This window comes from Pogoniulus pusillus, chromosome 11, assembly GCF_015220805.1.
Source record: "Pogoniulus pusillus isolate bPogPus1 chromosome 11, bPogPus1.pri, whole genome shotgun sequence".
Lineage (NCBI taxonomy): Eukaryota > Metazoa > Chordata > Aves > Piciformes > Lybiidae > Pogoniulus > Pogoniulus pusillus.
The window spans coordinates 23596615-23615384 of record NC_087274.1 but is presented as its reverse complement, the minus strand read 5'-3'; the positions used below and the strand labels follow the sequence as shown (position 1 = coordinate 23615384).

The following is an 18770-nucleotide window of genomic DNA, read 5'->3' as shown; positions in this document are numbered from 1 at the left end:
GGTATTTTTACAACACAATAGCTATACAATTAGATCCTTGGTAGCAGCAGAGTGTTTGTGTAAGAGCAGCAGGATCTAAATGATCGCTCATTTGACAGCAGTTGGAAAGAAGAAAAATAAGTAACAGAAGTCAGCCTGGGGTCTTGCTGCCTGACCAGGCAGACAACTGATTTAAACTGAGCTAATCAGGCTGGAAGGCCCAAACCTGTTGCCACTGTTTTTTTTTTCCTGGAGTAGGTAATGGTAAGCGTAGGTCAAATTGCTCCACCACAGTGAAACAATAGTTGTTAATCTTGGTTTCTCATGGGCAGATAAACTAAATATAAATCCAGCCTAAAAATCTGCAGGCTTTAAATTTGCTAAGACTGCTGTTAGGTTTTACATCTCTGCTTAAGGACTAGCTTTATCTTGTGAAGTGCTACAGATATTATGCTCTCTGTGATTATACCTGGCAATGCCATTGTGGAGGACAGAGTACAGGGAAAGGTTCTCCCTTGCCCAGCTTAGCCCTACACTCAGGTCAGGATAAATGTATCATGTTCTGAACTAGAATTTTGAGTGACAGGGTGACAGGTTCCTGTGATCCTTTTTCCCCGCCCCCCCCCCCCCCCCCCCCCCCAATCAAGATCTCTACATCATTTAGCAGACTTTGGACATGATGTAGCTATTAAGGGAGGGAGGTTGCTCTCATGTTTTGCTGTCAAAGATGAAAAGAGTCTAACAAATGTCTGACAAGAAATGTTACTGTGATGTCTGATAGAAGAACAGCAGCCTCCATGAAATATTGTGCTGCTCTGATGGAGCAGAATCTAGGTTAGACTAAGTCCACAGGAAATGTATCTGCCAACACCTGACATACATATGCTCAAAAAGCATGTAGAGACAGCACTTCAGGACATGGCTTAATGGCCATGGTGGCATCGAGTGGACAGTTGGACTCGATGATCTTAGAGGCCTTTCCCAACCAAAACAATTTTATGATTCCGTGGGTGAACTGAGGTTCTCAGAGGCCAAACTTGAGCTGGTTTTGAATTGAAAGTGAGCTGTTTCACCACCAAACTTAAAGCTATCTCTCCAAGTAGGAGACACAGTAGCTGTTTTCAGTGGGATGGTTTGCATGTTTTCTGCACTTTTCTCAAAAACTCCTGTTCACACTTTATTGACACTTTCTTCCCAACACACTCAGCCCAGGAGGACGCCTGCACAAGGCAGGCAAAAACCGTGCTCAGGCTTAATTCATTACTTCGAGGGGCAGGAGGTGTTAGGCTTCCATAACAAGAATTAGTGTCCATAGTGCAGCCTACCCTCAAGCTGATATCCCTCGTCCCTGGTGGCTGGAGCATGCCATGTTTGCAGTTTCTTTCTGCAATAATAAAGCACCACAGTAGAAAACTTCTTGAAAGTGATTACTGAACCACATACTGTCACATCACAGCAGTAGTTTAAAGCAGACCCACGAACAGTGTAGAGTGCAAAGCTGCAAGGATCCTGGCAAACTAATACTTTTCTCTTTTTATGACAGATGAATATAAAGTTCTATCATTTAAATGACAGCATTGTAAGTGATGCTCCCTGTTAAAGTGCCAGCATGATAGACTGTTGCAAAACACCTATTGTGTAATATCCATTCAGACTAATCCAAATAGTTGATTTGCAATGAAAATTGCCTCTCCTGTAGTGCGTTGTTTTATCTCCCTTTCATTAGATTTCTTTTCATTTAACAAACCCAAACCAGCAGATGTGAAATGTTGTGTGCACTGGTTGATGGGGCTTGTTAAAAATGCCTTTCTGTGTGGTAAGGGATGGATTGGGAAGGCAGGATCTGCATAGCTCCACTGCATCCTACTGTCAGTACAGGAGTGATTGGCAGTTCCTAGTCATGTAGGAAGGCAGAGCAGAGCTGTGTCTGTACTGTTAGTAAAATATCTTTGTTCTTCTCTGTTACAAGGTTACCCCATGGCCCACCAGCTGCATGCAGACAGGCTTTGCCTATGCAGGAAAGGAAGGCATCCCCTGAGCAGGCAGGTGACTCTGCAGCCACATGGACTACAAACACAGCAGGAGCTGGAGGTGTGGAAAGAGGCTGTGTCTGAATCCGAGCAGGAGGCATTGCGGAGTGGACCAGGAGGGCTCTGCCTGCCTGTGCACAGCTATTTTAAGTCTAATGACTTCTTTTATTTGTGCTCTCTCTTTTTTTTTTTTTTTTTTTTTTTTTTTTTAACATCTTCCATTCTTGGTGTTAATATTTCAAAAGATACTTAGACCTCAGTTGTCTGTAAGTAGCTTTCTAACCAGCCTCTAAGGTATCTTTTTGCTGCCACAGTTGCACACAGGAACAGGAACAGCTGCTACTTCTGCAGTAACTATGCTGAGATACTGGCTACTTCATGGGGCTCCCAAGATTTCAGTCCATGGCAACTTCTACCCATTGAGTCTCACACTTGATGTCCCTTTCAGGATGTTATTGTGAAAAATTAAATGCCAAAAGCACATCTGTACCCCTGGCATAATGCTGAAATAAGCAGCATATCAGTGCCACTTGGGTTTAGCTTTTAAGAACTGTGAAGCAGAGCAGTTGCACAAGAAGATTCAGCAGGACCTAACTAAATTCAGGCATCACAGGGAAAGAGCTCATTGCTTAATCCTCGTGGCTGCGTGACCCCATGTGTTAAGATGATGGTGGAGAGAAGGGGAGAAAAGGCAAATGAACACATTTCCTCTGGCTTTCTGCAAATCACCCCAGACTGCACATGTCTCACATACACCAACAAGTACATTGCAAGCAAGTTACTTCACTGGAGAGTGCTTCAAAAATCGCATTTCTCCAGCCAGTTTCCAATGGAGGCTTTAACCTACAGCACTGTGTGGGACTTTGAGAAGCTTTATGCATGTGCTTCAGAAGCGCTACATGGCTTTAATGCTTCACTTTTCCATATGGCCTCTATCTGATGTAAACAGAAAGTTACCTTTAGTTGGACTGTTATTTAAGTTTTGAACAATTCATAACAGCAATTAAAGCAAGTTCTGGAAGGTGGCTGAAGCTGGCTGACTAGCATTCAGCAAAGGAAAATGTACATGACTTCAAACCTCATTGAATTTCTCAGAACCTGAAATCAAAGGGGTGAATGTGAGGGCAGAGAGAAGAAACACCAGGCTGGAATTAATGTCATCGACTCAGCATGCATCAGAGCTGATGGGAAATCTCAACACAGGAACAATTTGGAGCAAATTCAGACCTGGTTTGCCCTCAGAAGGTCAAACACTATGAATAATTTAAAAGTCATCTCTCTGGGTTCACCTGTACAACATACAGGAACTTAAGCTCATATCCATGTGAGTCTGGCATGACTTGGTAGCCTGCCACTTATCCTCAAGGAGATAGTGAGAAACCTTCTTGCACTGCTAGAGGTGTGTTCCTCAAGGCTGTGCATTTCAAGAGGGTCTACTTTTTAAGGGCCACAGAGGCAGGTCAAAGTTTTAAATAGATTTTCAAAGTGTGGATAGCTTCAGGTGGATGAATGATGCTGAGAGATTTCGCCTAGTTGATCAGTGTGAGAGGCTGATTGATTCTGCTATCCAAGGTCTATCTGCAAGTCTGGAGAAGCGTAGCTGTTTCATGACTTGTCTGCAGGTGTGCTATGAGGGAGCAGTGTTCTCCTGCTTTGCAGAAGGTGGAATATCCTTTCCTGAATGTCCCAGCCACCTACAGGTAGTGTCTTTGCTGAACAGCTTATCATCAGCAAAACACCTCATTTTGAAGCATATCACTCACTCTGGTGTAGCTTCTTGTCTGCAATTTTGAGCCTTCCCAGGGAAGCTCTCACAAGAGGCTGATTTTGTGCAGCAATTGACCTTGATGATGGGCAAGGAGAGATAAAGGCAACCATACTTCAAAGGCTGTCAGTCAACGATTTAGCACACTCGTAGTCACTTCACGTTGTCTTTGACATCTTTAATTCACCCCGGACTTAAAGACAAGAGATTGCTATTTCATGCTTATTTACTGATGTCAGTGTGCAGGGAACATTAACATTTATAGTTCTGAAGCAGTAGACTCCTGAAATTCCACACAGTTTAAAACTCCAACATTCATTTAGCTTTGTTGGCTTCCATATTCCTGGAGACAAACTCCAGCTGTTTGAAAAAGTTACCTCTTTACTCAGCTTTAACTTCTACACCCAGCAACTCTGCAGTGGATTTTGGAAGATAATGGTATCATTGTTCTCATTTCAAGTTTGCATTTTCTCAGAGATTTACTGCTTTTAATTAATTTCTGAAGTGAACAAAGCACAAGACTTTCCCAGAGTAGCAAACACATATCTCCTTTTGCGATTTAGCCTTCCTCCTGTATGGATTTCTGTTCTGATTCAAGGTTACTGTGTTCTTCACTTGTATTTTCTTATGTTCTTCCCATGGACAGTCATGAAATGATTCATGAGGTTTCAGCAAAATGCTTCATAACCACTGGAAAACTTAATTTTAAAGAAATTAAATCCTTTTTTTGTTTGTTTGGTTTTGTTTCATACCACACATTTTCTGTTTGACATCATGGGATTAGAATTGAAAATTCATAGCCAAATGTGTTGTCTGCTCCTTTTTTTTTTTTTTTTATTGTGTGCATTATTTGAGCCATAAAAAATTTTGCAGACTTTCTATGTGTAAATTTAGTGATGCAATTTTAAATGCCTACAGGAGAAATCTGCTATAAAAAATGTCTTAGCCTTTCAGAATTTCTGAAAGAAAATAAATGCTTGGCAGGCCTTTACTACCAATGCTCCTAGAAAGGGATTATGATGATTCACAGTAATACTGCTAAAAAAAACCCCAACCAACCAAAAAAGCCAAACCACAAAATTATCAAGTGTCCTGGTCATCTTAATTCTCATTATATTCCTTATTCTGGTCTTACAAATGTCAGATTAGTGTGTATGTATTGTAGCCAGGGTGGGGGGTGGCCTCTTCTGCCAGGCAACCAGCAATAGAACAAGGGGACACAGTCTCAAGTTGTGCTGGGGAAAGTATAGGCTGGATGTTAGGAGGAAGTTCTTCACAGAGAGAGTGATTGGCATTGGAATGGGCTGCCCAGGGAGGTGGTGGAGGCACCGTGCCTGGAGGTCTTCAAGGAAGACTTAGTGCCATGGTCGAGTTGACTGGCTAGGGCTGGGTGCTAGGTTGGCCTGGATGATCTTGGAGGTCTCTTCCAACCTGGTTGATTCTATGATTTATGTCTATCTCTCTCTCTATTTTGCAATAGGAATCAAAGTTACAAAATCTACAAGGTATACAGAGGGACTTAGCAAACAAAACTCATATTTAGGCAGGAATCCAACATCTGATGTTGGTTTACAAAGCATGCCATGAGATTTTTAACCCTATTGTCTCAACCTGGGACAGCATGTCCCTGAGATTTCAAGAATTAGCAATATCTGAGATAAAGCAATCAATATTCACTTACCATGCTCATCCAGGAGTATGTTGTCAGGTTTGATGTCCCTATAAAACAAGGAATAAATTATATTTCATAGACAAAGCAAACCTTCCATTTTAATTTCTTGCCTATTTGTGTATGAGGGCCAAGTGACTCAAATCATTACAAACCCAGTGCAAACCATATCATACATAAAGGTAAAATATTTTTTATCTACATGCAAAAGCATCAAAACCTCTTCTGCCCCTGATTTTGTGTGGGGGAAGTTGCAAGTTACAGGTGAACTGTAGAGCTCAATATATTTGCTTATATTAAAAGACTTCTCTTTGGTTGAATCACCATAGGCAATTCCATACATATTTATATGTAATGTTATATCTAATCTCTTGATTCGTGAGGCAGGTTTTAGAAGAGCTACTGTTCATCTGGTACCGAATGTACTTACTCATAACAAATGGATCTCTGTTTTGTGATAACTGCTTTCTGATAAAAGTTGGAATTGTGATTTCGTGTTGAATAGTCTTGAAGCTGATCCAGGACTTGAAAATAATAGCAATGACTTTCAATGGAAATAAGGATGTCACAGTTCTGACTGTTGAATTATATGTTTTAAGCTTTGTCTTCACAAAGGTTAACAAGCACAATCTGACTCCATACTTCTCATGCGGGTAAACAGATTGAGGGTCACACCCCCAAGTACTTCAGGTCCTTTATGCAGCTTCCTATAATCAGTGATACATTCAACACCACTCCAAACTGTTTTGCCCAGGTCAAGAAAATGAAAATTAAGAATGGGAATAGTACAATTATTAGTACCTCGCTGAGAATAAAACTGATTAGAAGGAGAAAATCAACTTCATGAGCTACTGCCATGTGTGTAATAATGCAGCACCCAGGGATTGCTCATTACAAGACTGTGCCTTTTCTATATTTTTCTACTAAGAAGATGAGATTAAACAATTTGAATATCAGCTATGATATTGCACCATTAAATAGACTATACATATTTTATTGCCACCAGAAAAGACATTGACAAATCCACTTGACAACTGTATAAATCATCAAATATATTCTTCTTGCAGTTGCATCTGTAACGTTCAGAAAGTTGAGTGGTAAAATTAGATCTGTGCTTATCTTTCTGTGACTAATCCAGGCAGTGGCTGATACTTGATACAAATGCACAGAGACCATAAAGCCTTTCCTGCCTAAGGGATCTTCCTCACCACGTGCTCTGCTGACATTGCTCATTTTGCTCAGAGGCAGGGCTGTAGCTGGGGAGAGCTACAGCAGGGTCTACTGCCTTGCACAGTCCCTGAAGTGACTTGACAGGCTCATGGCTGTGCCTCAAATCTCAAAATAGGCTGTTTTAAACTGGTTTTACAGCAGGTAAAAATCATGGGTTAAATGAAGCCAGGAGGTTAACAAGCTTCTTGAGTAAGATACTGCTGTTCTGGGATCACGTGCCTGGAGGCACACATGATGCACAGATCCAAATGGCAGGTGAGAAAGCAAAGTGCAGGGTCATGGTGAAGAACATGCCTTCCAGCAGTCCTCTGTTATGTGTTTGTCCTCAGTTTACACCATGGCACTAAAAGCTCTACTCTCCTGAGGCAGCTTGTTGAAAGCTCCAAAATTGCAGTGGAAGGAGGTCACTTTGCCCTTGTACTGACCACTGGCTGCTAGGTACAGGGCAGGAAGGGTTTAACACAGTCAAGGGGACAATTTTTCAGGTCTAGGAGCATTGCACTTGAAGTTACTGGATATATTCAGAATGGAGGGCTCTGGCATCTGTTACACAAAAGACAACTAGTTCCTTTACATAAATACTGTAGTTAAATTTGCTTAAATAGTAAAAATGCCGTTTATGTAGGAAAGTGGATTTAAAAGTTAAAAACTCTTTAGTTAAGCAATATAAATTCAAGCATGTTAAGAAAGCAAAATTCTGTTTTGACTACACATCAGTTTTTGAGGAAACATTTTTCCCCTTAGCAGGCATGTTCAACCAACAGGGTGTGAAATTCACTGCCTTAACTTCAGGGTTTTCCTCTTATGCATATCCTTAGCTAAGAGAATTAGTTGTAAACACTTATTTCACTATCTGAGTATCTCAAACCAGCTCATAAGACAAATTTAAGGACTTCTACAAAGATTAAACCCACCCACAGTTTGGATTCAGAAGAACCCTGGGTTGGCCTCTAACCACTCACCACACAATGACCAGCAGAGCTATGGCAGTGTCCTTGACACTGATTTCAAAAATGCAGTTCTCTCAGTCTGTACCAGTGCTACTCCAACTATTTTTATGCACAGAAAAAATCTGAGCAACACAGAAATATAAGTAGAGAAACCCTCTAATACTTTCTCAGTGACAGGACAGGCATAACTAATAGAGCAAATGAGCCAAGAAACTGAAAGGTGTGGACAAATGAGAAAAAATTGGGAAAACCAGAGTTTAGTTACTATTGCTGATACTTCTGTGAAACCATTTCTAGCTTTCTTTAATTACATCACTTACAAATGTCTAACTAAAGCTGCCTGAAGGACAGGAGTAAGAAGGTCTTGCATATAATTTCCAAGTAGAAAAGAATTATTAATAATCTTTTTGCATCCTGTGTGGTACCTAGGCCAAATGGGCATCCAATGCTTGAAAACAGTTCCTCTGCCTGGAAGAAGACCATGAGTGTAGCTCAACACAATTTGACTGTATGTGCTGGACAGAATCCCTTGAACTCCTTGGAAAGGCTCACAATGATTGCAAAGGTCTGAGATTCAACTATTTGTGGTTTTAATTGCCACTTCCATCGAAGTTTCCTTCTGCTTTTACCAAGTAGGGTGAAGCATATTTCTGAATTAAGAAGCAGAGACTTTGTGCAGCCTTCATCCTTGGAGGTTTTCAAGTCCTTACTGGATAAATCTTAAACATTTGGTTCTGATCTGAGGGCTGACCCTGCTTTGGGCAGAATATTAAACTGGAGGCCTCTGGAGGTCCCTTCCAGCCTGAATTACTCTGTGGGTCTATGAAAAATAATGTATTCAGATTCAGAGTCCACAGTTCTCATTCCCCCGTCTTTTGGCTACAAGATTGAAGAGACCTGGGAGAAGGCTGTGCGTGTGGAATTTAGTGAGTCTTTGATATAACCTGTTGCAGGTGGAAGCTAGTTAGAGTTTCCACGTGTTAAATCCTGTCATGGGACTTAAGCACTTCATGGGACTTAAGCACTTAAGGAGAAAATAGTAAGAATAAACAAGCTTCTCTTCAGAATGAAAGGAGGTTAACACTGAAATGCTCTGCAGTTCAGCACTAGAGAGTTGTAACAATAGGACAAGGGGGGAATAGTTTTAAGCTGAGGGAGAGTTGGTTCACAGCAGATCTTAGAAAGTAATTCTTCAGTGTGAAGGTGGTGATACTCTGAGACTCTGGAATAGGTTGCCCAGATCATAGATACCTTCTCCCTTGGGGTGCTCGAGGCCTTGAGTAGCCAATTCTAGTAGAGACATCCCTGTCCATAGTGGGGAGATTGGAGTAGATGATCTCTAAGGATTCTATGACAGTATTAGCTACGTGAGGAGGTAAAAGTCTGAAGGCTATTGCACCTAAAGATGATTCTCAGAAATTTCAATAAGAGTGAGCAAAAACATTTCATGTGTACTGCTACAAAGTAGCAACCAGGTCATGATAACTTTGGTCTCTATTAATAGCTACTGAACTTGAAACATCAATCTTGAAAGGTGTGTGGTTGGTGAAGCCAACTATAGATTGCCCAGTTTTATGAAGGGAAAGAATAAATGGCTAACTTCATAACATCTGAAAGAAAAAAGTAAAAAAAAATCTGGGAAAAACTTAACAAAAACTAAAGGGAAAAAAAGATTAGGATTATTTAGATAACAGAAATAATCTGCAAGATGCAATGTGACAAGCACATCCCATAGTAGATGGTGTTTAGATGGTCAATAGAACCTTTCTATTTGCTTTGGGAACAGAAAAACAGTTTTCCTATTTCATAAAACTGAAGTGAACTAAAACTAAACAAACAAGGTTTTATTTCTACAGCTGAGAAACTCAGGTTAATTGCTACAAGCCATAATTGTGTAAAATGCTTCAGAGGCTTAAACACATATTTGGCCGTTGATGTGAATAACAGGACTACCAGCTACAGTTCCTCCTGCTAAAATCAATCTGATTGATATAAGAAAGGACTGCTGCAGCAAGTACAGGGCTGTCTTCCCTTCACCTTTATGAAACACATCAGTAATAATGCCAAATACAAGATCTGTGCTTTTCCTTAAGACTAGGAGAATTGAAAAGCTAACACTGGCCTTCAGTTACTATTTTCACTGAGGATAAAACCCCTAACACTTAAGACCACGGTAGGTCACATTAGTGAGTTTTTAACCTATGATCATCTTCACAACATTGTTTGCCTTCTCTTTGTTTGAATAGTCCCCACAGTTATTGCTGAAAGCAAGCATTGGTTGTATTCTTGGCTATAGAGCATGCTATGGCAGGCCAGGAGTCAGCATAGCAAGTGTCAGTCTAGAAGACAGCTGTTACCATTAAAAAAGACACAGTAAAAAGCAACAATTCTGAATAACAACCTGAAGTCATGCAGGGATGATTCCAATAACCTCAGTTTACTGAACACCTGATTCTATCAGATATTAAATTATTCTCAATTATTTTCTCATAATCCATTTATTGACCACAGAATATACCCAATCAGTGCCCTTTCTTTTTTCCTTTTTTTGTGGGGGTTTAGTTAGTCACATCATTGTTTCACATTAAATCACAATTTTATGTATCCCATATAATAATAAACTAGTGTGACACGGGTAACTCTAGACTATTTTCATTAAGATTTATATTAGCTGCATAACCATTCTTAACAACCATAAAAATGGCAATAAGTTGGGAGATAGAAGCTTCATTTATGGATTAGTCAAGTTCATATGAGGCTTATGACTACATGAGAGCACTGAAGTCATCCATATCATACATTATAAAGGGAATTCTCCTGATTATGGAAGGAAATGTGAACAAATTCTGTTTGTTTTTTTTTTTTCCACAGATAAGGACCTTATTTCCTTTCTACCTGTTATTTAGATTCACTAATACCCAAGGTGTGCAGTTCATAAAGAAAGTGAGTCCATACATATTGAGGTTTTCTTGTGGCAAACTGTTGAAACTTTGGAGGAAGAAAAACAATCAAAATATACTGGGCATTGCGCAGCCAGGATCTGGATTTTGTTCAGTTGCTTTCCTGAGGCAGCACAGAAATTGATGCATCCTCCAGGACTGAATTGCAGAGAGTACCTACCAGCAGTGTTTGAGAAGTCTTGAGGCTTGGGAAGGGTGCTTGCCCCAGTGAAGTCTGAGTCTCTCTTCCTTTCATCATCATCTCCTCGCTCATCAGTTTTTAGTTTTTTGTTCCTGACTACTTCCTTCCTAGTTTCAAAAAAATGCTCAGTGACATTAGAACAAAAACATGGTAAATTGAAGCATTTTTACTGTTTATTCCTACCAGGTAGATGGGAATGAAAGACTTTTTACTGCTGCAGACTTCTGATTGCCGGTTCTCATACTTTTCACTTAGATCTCATCGGTAATTGCTGCTACTTACTGTCCTCTCAGAAAGAGACCTTCAGAGCCTTTCTGCTCTAACAAGTGCTGTGCCATGCCACGACTCTGTAACTAGCTGTAATTTTGAAATCTAAAGCCCAGGAGAATTGGAAAGTAGGTGAGAAGATGTATTAAATTAAGAGAGATCAAGTAAAGAAAGAAACATCTTACAGGTGCTCATTTGTGTGAATCTAGATGTGCTTCCACAAGACACCACATCTGACACCCAAGCTACCAGAACAGTTAGGTTCAGAAATGGGTTTGCATGTTTCATGGTGTTTGACTGAAACAGGAGTGGGACAATAATGTCTGCTGGCCACAGGTAAGGACAGCAAATGCAAAAACAAGTGAATGAAATGACAAAAAATTAAAGTACTGGTTCTGATCTTTGCATATTTGAGCTTGGGCTAATTCAGTGACAACCAGAGACAAGTTACACAGGTAATTCATTGTTGCATGGCTTTTGCTGAGTCGAGCTCTTTATAGGAATAAATAAAAAGGAGTGCACTGGTTCTAGCTATTTATCTTTTGTGTTAGAAGAAAAATTCCAGCAGAGCTGAGATGCACTAATTCTACCTGAAAGCAAAGCAAGCTGCTATTTTCTGCCAGGGTGTCCATGCACACATTTATCTTCTGAGAAGCAGAGAGTACAAAAAAATCATTCAATCAACTCAGCCATTTCCATTTATACTTTTGGAGCCTGTTATACACAAAGGACTTGCAATGTCAAAGGGCAGTGCTTCCAGCATCCTGTTCTAGTCTAAAATCTTAAAAAGACTAAAACATTGGTTTAAGTAAGTTCCATCCATTTGAACTTAGCTCCATTTCCATTCAGAAAAAAAGGCAACAAACAAAACAACCAAAACCCTGCACAAAGAAACAACGCAACAAAAACCCCAAACAATCAATGCAAAAACCAAACTAACAAAAATCTGCGTTTCAGACTCCAAATGAGGCATGGAGCCAAATCTGCAGGTTTGCAGTCATTTACCACATACACTTTCAGAATCATCAACTTCCAGTGGAAGATTGGGTCTTATTCCAAATAATTATACTTATGTGGATAGATAGACATGATGTGATGGTTTGGGTGTTCCTCGCCTCTCCCCCCCCCCACTAGACTCAGCTGGCTCTGGAAATATGAATGAAGCTTATATTTACAGCTAGCACAATATACAAGCAGATATTTACAGTATATACAGTTATAGACAGAAATATACAAGGTAAAAGGTAATACAGGAACACAACAGCCCTCCCAGAAACCTGAGTCCCCAGGAGGGGCTCTCAACCACCCCTTCACCTTCCCCCTACCCCTCTCCACCTTACCCCAGTCCCAAGGAAGAATGGAGGTTAGGAAGCAAATTGGATTAGAAAAGAAAATGGAGGGTGAGGTTAGAGAGTGAGATCTAGCTCGGAGTTCACTAGCAGCAGAAGAGAGAGTGGTTATCTGTGTTTTTATTTCTTGTTCCTATACATCTCAGCAAGCCTATGAGTGAAGTAGACATCACCACTGTTTTCCTTTCACAGCCTGTAATCTAGTTCTCACCAAAACATTCTAGTTAGCTTCAAACTAGCACACATGAGATGTCTTAAAAAATTAACTCTTGCCTTCAAGAAAGGCTCAGCCTAACGAACATGCCAAGTTCAAAGGTAAACTGGTTTTAGCAGAGTGTTTTAATAGTTTTAGGGTATAGTAATTATATCTCCAAATGTCACAGTATTAAGACAACTTTGAAATCTAAAAACCAATAGAACTCCACAGAATTCTGTAGGGGGGGAAAAGTGAATGAATGTTTCAGGAATTGAAACTCATTCTTTAAAACTGAAACATCTTTGGCAAGATTTTGTATGTGCAATCCTGAATAAGATATCTATAACCCACCGGAAATGTGTGATTTTGTTATTAAATAACCTGTGACGCATTATTCATGCAACTCAGGTACTCAGCAAGTCAGTAGGTCTTGAAGACAACAGCAGAGATAAAACCAAACCACCACCACAACAACATAAAACAAAACAAACCAACAAAGCAAAACATCCAGACAAATCAACCAAACAAAAAATACCCTCCAAAAACCCAACTCACAAACAAGCACACAAAACTGAATAAAAACCAAAACCCAACCAAAGGAAAAAAAACCTCACCCACCAAACATCAAAACTTTTAATTCGGTCTTCCTGTTTCAAATCTCTTGTTTGAAGTCTTTTGTTTTCTCTGCAATTCCCACTCCTGGGGCTTTAATGAATGAAAAAAATATATCCACAGCTACTTGGAACTAATTTTCTGGTAGCATGCATTTGTATGATGCTAATCAGAGTTCTGTCACCCAGGCTATTCTCACACCTTGGAGCCTTTTCCTTCTGTGTCAACAAGAGTATTTTCTAGTATGTATGCAACTAGTAACTGCTATAATAACCATGACAAGTGAAGAAGCTCTCACTAATGAAGGTCTCTAAAGACCCCACTTGTTGCTATGTGAGCAAGCACCTGGCTCCAGACTTGGGATAATAGCACCTAGTTATACAGTAACAGGCAGCTGTAATGCCAAGCATTATGGTGCCTGTGGTTCTTTCTAAGTTCACTAATATTTTTTACCAGGTGCCTGTGAAGATCTCGGATTTTCTCACCACTTGTGCTACTAGCCAATTTTATATAGCTCTGAAACTAAAGCTGCCAAAGGAGGCACCAAAACATGTTTATTTACAAACACCTGGCCTGGAACAAGCTTGGTATTTTCCAATTACATCTCCATTTATGAAGGCAATGACAAAAGCCCTTTCAATTCCCACCTTGTAACGATAGGTGGCAGTAACGACATCTACATCTGCCTGGGCTGCCAGTGGTCAGCGGAAACACTTTGCCACCTCCAGCTTAGAGAAGTACTGGTCCTAGATACTGTTCTGCCAGGCTGAAGAAAACGACCTTATTAAAACCAGGAATCCTATACTAAACCTTTCACATTTCTGGGTGTATATAGCCAGAGAGTAATCTTCTGTGGTCAGGTTCAGCTCCTGAATAGATGGCAAATTGAAATGGGCATATTAAACACAGAATGTGTCTTTATATTGTTGTTTCTGAAGATCAAATATAACTTTATCACAGAGGTAGTCAATTCTCGTGACAGCAAGAAAAATAAGTGGAGCTCTTCATATGCTATAAAAGCTAAAATGACTTCTCCAAAGAGGAGCATCAACCTGCACTCTGCCTTCTCTATTGTGTAAAGTCTCAAATTGAAAGTATCACTGCAGCTGGATAATCTGAGCTTCTACATAAGAAAGCTGAGAATATGTTATTGAGGATTCATCTTCTGGACACAGTGACTCTTTTCCAAGTGAACATTAACCAGCACAAATGACTTGCAGGCAATCCAATGGTTAGTTTTCATATTGCCTGAAGGACTTAAAGTAATGACAAATGTGCCTCTTCTCTTGCTAGAATAACTTTATAGAGCTAACACTGGATATGATTACAGCCATTGCCCTTTTGGTAGCTCTAAGGGGAACTCAAACAATTGTCAACACTGTGGTGGTATCAAAACACCAACACATTGCAAACAAAAAAGTCTTTTCAGACAAATGCCAAGTGCAGAATCACCATGTAGCAGTAATTTGTTATCTCACAGCTGATGACTCTAATCTTTTCTGAGCTGTAGCTGAGACATTCTGTGTGTACAAGTACAAAGGTCATGCCCCTATGTCTGAATCAGCTTTCAAGAGCAGGTGACATCTCTGATAACTACTTGAAGTGCACAACTTATTAGATGATAAGTGGATTGTGGCATTTATAAAGAATTATCTGGTCAAGCAGGAAGGCAAATAGAACACAATGGTGATGCTTTTCTCCTCAGAAGTACCATGTGAGAGCTTTTTTCCTAGGAGTAATGGGGAGAATGTGCTCAGTGTGCACACTCTGCCAGCAATTGCACAGCTATCAGTCTCCTTCCAGTAAAAGACAGATCCTATTCCAATTTGGGCAGGCAGAAATCCATGTGTGAAACTAAACAAGAGAAGAAATTGATGACTTTTGTCCTCTGCCTAAAGATAAATCAGGAGAGCAGTGCTACTGTTAAGCAGGCTTAGCTTTAGCCATTGCAGAAAACTAGCATCTAAAGTGTGGTGTTTTGCAAGGGCTGAAATTCATGGAGCTTCTCCTTCGGCTTTCACAGCATCAAACACAGAACAGACCCATTCAGATGTATCACATCTCTAACAGTTCGCTCAGCTTATCAGATGGACTCCAAAAGGAAATATACAGAATTTCAAACATACATCTGTACTCAAAAAGATCACCTACTCCAACCCCCCCAACAGCTTCAATTAGTTCAGGTTGCTCAGAAACCCATCAAGCCTGGCCTTGAATAGCTCCAGAATCACACATTGGTAGGGGTTGGAAGGGACCTCTGGAGATGATCTAATCCAAACCCCCTCTTTACAGAAAGTTCACCAAGATCAAGCTGCACAAGATTGCATCCAGGCAGGTTTTGAGTATCTCCAGAGGAAATTCTACAACATTTCTGGGTAGCTTGTTCCAACTCTCAGTCAAGTGAACTTTGATATCTTGCCCTTCTTGGTGGTTTTACAGATTTTACACATGAAATCATGATCTGCAGTAGAGTAGGCTGGGGGATGCAGAATCTCTGCTTGAAAAAAAAAATCACATTTTGTAAATGATTAAAAAGCTTGACCTGCTGCTACCTGAAATGTCAGTAGAAGCTGGCAGGTCTCCTTGTGAAATCCATGAACAGATGGATTAATTCTTTGAAATTGAGAGGCAAATATACGATTTTGTGCTGCATTTGCTCCCTCCAACCAATCTTTCATGTTTTGAACAGAACTCTCATGACACTTTCTTACCTCCAGCCTCGTCTCTCCTGGGAAAGAATATAAGAAATTACTTCTGAGAATAGATTCGGATAACTAAGAATGAACATCTACAAAGAAATTCCCAGAGCAATAAATCTATGTATCCCTGAAAGCAGCTGCTGAAGATAGATGAGGCTTGAGAGGGTACATTTGACCCATATCACAACTCATATTCCAGTACAGCACCTCTTTAAGAAGTGACCCTATCCTAAGAAACATCAACGATATACTTCTCAGAATCAGAACCAGGTATACCAATTCCTGTTGGTGAAACTGGTTAAGGAATAAAAGATTTGCAATATTATCTGAGTCTACAGGTTACATCACCAGCTTCTTGGTTAAGATACTGGGCAAGAATACAGCAATGGTGAAGGAGTTTTTAAACCAGGGTCTGTGCAGAGAAACTGCTCTTAAAGTAACCACTTGCACTGAAATTATTGTAAGGATTATTCTTGTTACTTATTCAACTGAAAGTAGAGATGGGATTCAGCTCTCAGACGGAGATGTTTGTACTAGGTTCTGTTGAGAATTAGGTGTCTGTTTTCCTATTTATAGCCAAGGAATGTACAAACAACGTGGACATTTGAACATTGAGAGCAATTGAGGTGACTCTAAATGTCTATTTTTAGAGAAGCTGAATAGCTTTTTAGATTGTCATCTGTGTTGACTAAGTATCTGCTTGCTTTGACAGCCGACTGAAAAAATACAGACTCCTGCACTTAGATCTCGGTGAACTGTGGGATAAGTTCTTAAAAAGATAAGAAACATTTGGATGCTGTGAGGAATTCTGGATACAACTGGGCATGTGCTCGAGTCAAACGGCTGTGATGTGTTATCACACTAGCGCAGGCAGGTATTTAAGCCTCCTACAGGAGTCACGCTTCTGGCGCTGATTGTCTTGTTTGACGTCACCTCACCCCATGAAGAATGTGATCCTCCCTACGTGATAAATTGTGCTGCAGTTCAAGCAGCTGGCATACCTAAGGATTTGCCATCAAATAAAACATGCTCCTCATCTGTGGTATGAAAGCCTGTGAGGTTGTGTATGGGCTGTTAGCTGGGCGAAGTTAAGAGAGGGATGTCTGAGGGAGGATCCCAGAGGTTCCTTACTTCCCTGCTGACAAGGGGCCATCACAAGCCCAGCTGTAGGTGGCATCTAGGAAACCTGGCACTGCCACACAGAGATGCATTCATGCAACTTAAGCCACATTTTATCTCAGGGACATAAACTCTTGTCTGGTATAATGAAACTGATGACTAAGTGTTAGGAGGGAAGACCAGACAATGACTGAGTACCATCATTTTTCCTATTACATAAAGAGTTACAGTGGTTTCAAAGAATCACAGGGGGTTGGAAGATCATCTAATCCAGATGATCTAATGCCAGAGCAGGACCACCTAGAGCTGATCACACAGGAATGCATCCAGGTGGGTTTGGAAAGTCTTCAGAGAAGGAGATTCCACAACCTTTCTCGGCAGCCTGCTCCAGGACATTGTCACCCTCACAGTAAAAATGTTTTCCCTTGTGGTGATGTGGAACCTCCTCTGATCCAGCTTGCACCTGCTTCCCCTTGCTGCTGCCCTATCATTGGACATCAGTGAGAAGAGCTTGGTTCCACTCTCCTGACATTCAGCCTATATTAAAAAATCTGGACAAGTAGGGCTTACTAATTCAATTTCTTCATTTTAGATCTCATATGTCATTCTTTTTTGACACTATCTTCTCAAAAGGAAACATTCAACAATAACAATAGCATAAAAACTTGTTGGCTGGAAGTGGATATCTTTGCCTATATGTTCATAATTCTTATTTTCAGTAGAGGTACCCTGAAACTCAGGGACATGAGTTGGCACACCAGCTCTCTATTCACGTCTACTTGCATTGGGTCAAGGGTTGGATTGGATGACCTTTGAGGTCACTTCCAACCAGAGATATCTCTCCTGTGACATATTCTGACATATTCTATTCTATATTCTGTCTGTAGCCATAATGTTTCTATGGCTGAGCAGATTTGCAGAAAAGAAAAGGAGAGACCAACAGGGGAAAGTCTGCAGCATCTCAGATTAAGAAGCAAGCTGCGAGTCTCTGGAGTTTTCAAAGGCAGAACTCTCGATAAATAACACAATTAATTAGTGAAAAAGACGAGAAATGCAACACTGTGGCAATACCTTTTCCACTCTTAAGTCTTCCAAAGTGACTATGCTAGTAATTGTTACAATAAGCCAATTACTGTTTATCGTCTCACATTCAGAACATGTCTCTGAGACTCGTTGAGTAGAATTATTGATCTGTTTTTTAAGAGGGCCGTGTCTTAATCTCTGTAGCAATTTGGGAGACCAGTATAGCAAGTGTCAGACTGCATTTCCCTGCATCAGCACCTTTCCTAGGAACACACAGAAAAATTAGCTTTTATGACAGTGTATTAATTCCTATCTGCAGAGCTCTAAGCAAGGTCTTGCGTGGCTGGTGAACAAAGCTGATGACAAGAATGACTAAGAGAGGTGTACTCAAAACTACTCAGCCTTCAGTAAGCCATGCCACTTTGACCCAGAATTCATATACTGCCATTGATCTCCTATTTACTCTGTTACTGCACTCCCCACTCTTATATTCTCTGTTCTTTCCAGTCACTCCTAATTTTGACTCCTCTGCAGCATCCTTCCCTTGCCCACAATCCACATCACACTCTGCACTCCCTAATCTCTTCTTCAATCCTCCTAGTGCCCATCTGGGCATCTTTTCCATACTTTACATAGGAATATTGTCCTCTTTTTTCTTGGTAGTCTGAGGTCCACCTTAACACTGATTTATATTTTCTTGCTGTTGGCTCTCCAAAGATTGGCTGCTCAGCTGGCTGAAAA

At 40.4% G+C, this 18770-nt stretch overlaps 1 protein-coding gene across 12 annotated transcripts in view; it reads right to left on the bottom strand.

The window, feature by feature from the left end:
• Positions 1–18770, bottom strand: part of STK32B (serine/threonine kinase 32B) — a 176905-nt gene that overhangs the window by 36544 nt on the left and 121591 nt on the right. For all 12 annotated transcript variants that reach the window (XR_010304036.1, XM_064151487.1, XM_064151491.1 and 9 more), the window contains one exon: positions 5456–5493. Coding sequence is in view for 11 of the 12 variants with exons in the window: in XM_064151487.1 (XP_064007557.1) it covers positions 5456–5493 (38 nt within the window). In the remaining variant the exon portion in view is untranslated. The remainder of the gene's footprint in view (positions 1–5455; positions 5494–18770) is intronic.